The sequence below is a fragment of the Nicrophorus vespilloides genome, unplaced genomic scaffold (assembly GCF_001412225.1).
Source record: "Nicrophorus vespilloides isolate i.1.1-1 unplaced genomic scaffold, Nicve_v1.0, whole genome shotgun sequence".
Classification (NCBI taxonomy): Eukaryota; Metazoa; Arthropoda; class Insecta; order Coleoptera; family Silphidae; genus Nicrophorus; species Nicrophorus vespilloides.
In genome coordinates this window covers 948-4,928 of record NW_017097083.1, presented here as the reverse complement: position 1 = coordinate 4,928, position 3,981 = coordinate 948, and the positions used below count along the sequence as shown (strand labels likewise).

Here is a 3,981-nt window from a genome sequence, read left to right as displayed (position 1 = left end):
AACTAAAACAAGACAAATTGAAAACGCAATATTTCTATAAATATATTTGTATATACAATATATGTATAATATTTATTGAATTTAATTTTATAATGAAAAAACACTATTAATAAAGAGAAGAAAAAAGAAGTATTTAATAATAATAATTATATCAAATATTGCATTCCTTTCGAAACTCGTTCACTTTCAACACACTTCAGATTCTTCTTTTCGTTTCTCTTTTATTTCTTCTTGTACAGCTATTATTTTGTGTGGTTGTGATTGTATTTTTCTGTCCAGTTGATATGTATAATCTTGTTACTATATAATTTGTTTCTCTCGTACGAATAAAAAAAAAGAATATTGTGTAGCAAAAAAAAACGAAAGAAAAAAAAATATGTAAGAATAAAAATGATGTAAGGTAAATAATGCGACAAAAAAAAAACAAGTTTTCTGAACACATTAAAAACTAGTCACCGTAATTTATAATGGATAAAATGTAATGAAACAAAGTTAAAAGAAAATGTAACATGTAAGACAAAAAAAAAGAAGGAACAGGAAAGAGAGTACTAAATGTATTAAAAAAAATAATATGTATTGTATTTAACGGAGGTTTCTTCTAGGATGTTTCTCTTTGGCCCTCTTTGATTTGTACATTGACAGTTTTATTTTTCTTTGTTTATTGTACATGTATATTTCAGGATATAAAATGCGGAAACGATAAAATATATTTGAAAACAAAAAAATAAAGTATATATATATATATTATATAAATTATATAATTATAAATTTGAATGGAGAAAAATACAAATTAAGTGCATTTTATAATATTGTAAATAATATTTAATTATAGTGTTTTTTGTACATATTAACTTTAATCTTAATCTATCGATATTTACAGATAAATAAATAAAATTAATAAATTACAACACTTAGTCTGATTTTCTTCTTTTCTACTAATACTACTACATCATTACGATCCATAGAGTTTAAATTTGAAATATATAATAAGTATTTAACATTGTCCTCAATTAACAAGAAAACAATATTGGAAATAGTAATAGTTATATAATAATTATACGTATCACGTATGTTTGGTTGCCTATATCACCAGAGTACCAAAAACCTAATAAAATCATTTCTATTTTTCATATAAATGTGTAACCTAGGATTAATTAATCTTACATATTATATTGATTTGTTCATTTCCGTACTATTAACCATTATAATTCTGTTATAAACCTGTATATGAATATTGAATAAAATAAATTATATATCAATTTGGTTCATAGTTTCCTATACTTAAATAATTATGAGAAGGATTTAATTAATATGTTGATGAATAACATTCTACTAAGTAACATTTCTACATATTTATATATAATCATTGAATATCGTATAATTATTTCATAATCCAATTATAGAACTTTCATATACTTTCTACTAAATTATACATATAATCACACGAAGGTTAAATAATTATTTAAAGGATTATCATGTAAATTGTTAATTGTACAACTAAGATGCAAACTTGGAATTTTACATATCTATTGAAAACAAGTTGCTAATAAAATTATTTATTTCATTAAAATTATTTTTAATTTGTGAGGTTTAAATTAATAATGTATTAACTTCTAATAATACACATATTTACTAAACAAAAAATTGAAAACAACTTTAAATAATAGTTGAGATATGCAACCAAACTAACACTTCAGGGGATTACCCGCATTGTATAATGCTTCTGCGAGCGTTATTTATTAATTATTTTTTTTAATTATTACCAAATGGATAAAACCACAGCAATAATTAATTACTCGTTACATTCCCCAAATATCCAACTTTCATATACATCTTTTCAATCCATTCTATCTATTAGGGATTCTGAGAAAATTACTAAACTATAATTGAATACGTGGAATATCCCAAATATCCAATTTTCATATGCATCTTTTGGATCAATTCTATCTGTTATAGTTTCTGAGAGAATCACTAAAATGTGAAGACCCTGCTTTTTCGAGCAGTAATTTTTCATTACTTCTTATTTGAACACAAGTTGCAGCCAAATGAATTAAAACTTGAAGTAATAAACAATAATCAAATTTTTGACGTAAAATTTCAAATATTGGATATATTTCTTCTGATGTTCGAAATCCCGGCTGGCTCAAAATCCCGACGTTCGAAATCCCGACTATGTCAAAATCCCGACAGTGTCTTTAATTATTATAAATTTCTACAATAACATTTTTATGGTAGTCGGGATTTTGATTGTCGGGATTATGGTAGTCGGAATTTTGACATAGTCGGGATTTCAATAGACGGTCTTTCGGTTGTCGGGCTTGCGATATAAACCCATATTTCTTATATAATTGTATGTATTTGCATCAATGAAAACATATGTTATATTTGATCTGTGTAGAAAGTTGCCTGTATTTCACATTAGTTTATGTTTGACCTTAGGAAGAAAAGAACACTTGTTGATATTTATAATTATTTTTCATTTATTGGAACGAACAGATAACTTTGCCATTTAATCAACGTATACAAGTAGCAATGACTCAAAACAATAAATATTGAATAAATCATTATATAAATTCGATTATCTGCACTTGGAAATGATTAAATATGATTCAATGCTGACTAACAGTTAAACATTTACTTAAATTGAACTGCTCCCTGGTGTATTGACCCTTGATGGTATTCAAATTTTATTACTATTTTGCTGCTTTCTTTTTATAAACAAATATATATATATATAAATTAAACCTCACTAAAACGAAATTATTATAAAACTCTTAAATAATAAACAAACTAAAAAACAGGTAAATATGTGACTCTCATATGTCTTTATCAACATTCATTACAAGATTTCCATCCGTATAGATCTTTGTATATTACATTTAATAATATTATGAAAATCTTGAAGAAAAAAAAATAGGAGAAGCTATGTTACAACTTGATTGTGGATCATTTCCTTGCAGCCAGCACAAGTCCCACAATTGCTCCAACTGCAAGAACAGCTCCACTGGTGATGGCCATACCCTTGTAACCCTCTTTCTCCATTTTCTTCTTAACTGCTGTTTCCAAAGACAAGACCTGCTGATTGCCAGGCTCAATTGACAGAAACGAGGAGATGAACCTCAGTGCAGTCCTGTAGTCTTTCAATCTGGCATTACCAATCGATAGGTAATACAAGTAGTCACGCTGACCTTCTTCATGTGATCTGTACAGCTCTTCCAATAAGATGATACCCTTCTTGATGTCAGCATTGTATCTGCTTCTGACCAGACACCAGGCGTACTCGAACTGAGCCTTTGGTGTCACATTGTTCTCGTACAGCTGATCATGATAGATCTTCTCGAATTTCTGTAAAACACACGAAACATTATGCAATCCCCTAAACATTATCGTGATATCATCGACATATCATTAGTCACATAAAAATGCGTAAATATTTACATTATCAATTGAAATCGATACATTTTCAGTTTGTATAATAACAACTTCTTAGATTTACCTTTAAGTCCTCTGAAGACACAATTTCTGTCAGAACATCCTCCATTTTTTACAGAATTCAACTGATTTCGATTTCGTCCAAATAACAATCACTTAATAATAAACGTCAGACCGGTATTGTCAAAGGCAGGGAACTGTAGTGGAGGTTTCAATCCATGGATTAGATGGCGCTACTTATTCTTAAACCTATGATTAAGCATGCAAATATTCTGGACGTTACTATAATTGGATATAGCAATATAGATATGTATTACAATTATGCGAAGCTTTCACTGATTCATGCCAGTTATCTTTCTTTAAACTCTGATTTCAGCAGTCTTCCAACACTTAGTAATTTAAGTTAAACGTGTAGAAAAAATTACTTTTTATACATTTAAATGTTATTATGTTGTTCACCTTACTTCTTTATAATATTGAAACTCATTCCATTCCCAGTTTGAATATTGTTCTGCATTATTTGTACCATAACTTCCTTTTGAGCACACG

General features: G+C 27.6%; 1 protein-coding gene across 1 annotated transcript; it reads right to left on the bottom strand.

Moving 5' to 3' along the window:
- Positions 1–2,806: 2,806 nt before the first annotated feature.
- Positions 2,807–3,625, bottom strand: LOC108558855 (mitochondrial fission 1 protein). Its single transcript, XM_017915889.1, has 2 exons — positions 3,497–3,625; positions 2,807–3,345 (listed from the first exon to the last, which is right to left on the bottom strand). The coding sequence occupies exons 1-2, from the start codon at positions 3,539–3,541 to the stop codon at positions 2,947–2,949; spliced, it is 444 nt and encodes a 147-aa protein (XP_017771378.1). The 5' UTR covers positions 3,542–3,625; the 3' UTR covers positions 2,807–2,946.
- Between the last annotated feature and the right edge of the window lie 356 nt (positions 3,626–3,981).

Bases quoted from the DNA above. Each gene is read 5' to 3' on its own strand.
- LOC108558855 (XM_017915889.1), bottom strand. From the start codon at position 3,541: ATGGAGGATGTTCTGACAGAAATTGTGTCTTCAGAGGACTTAAAG. The intron at 3,346-3,496 runs GTAAATCTAAGA...TGTGTTTTACAG, and splicing joins TGTCTTCAGAGGACTTAAAG to AAATTCGAGAAGATCTATCA.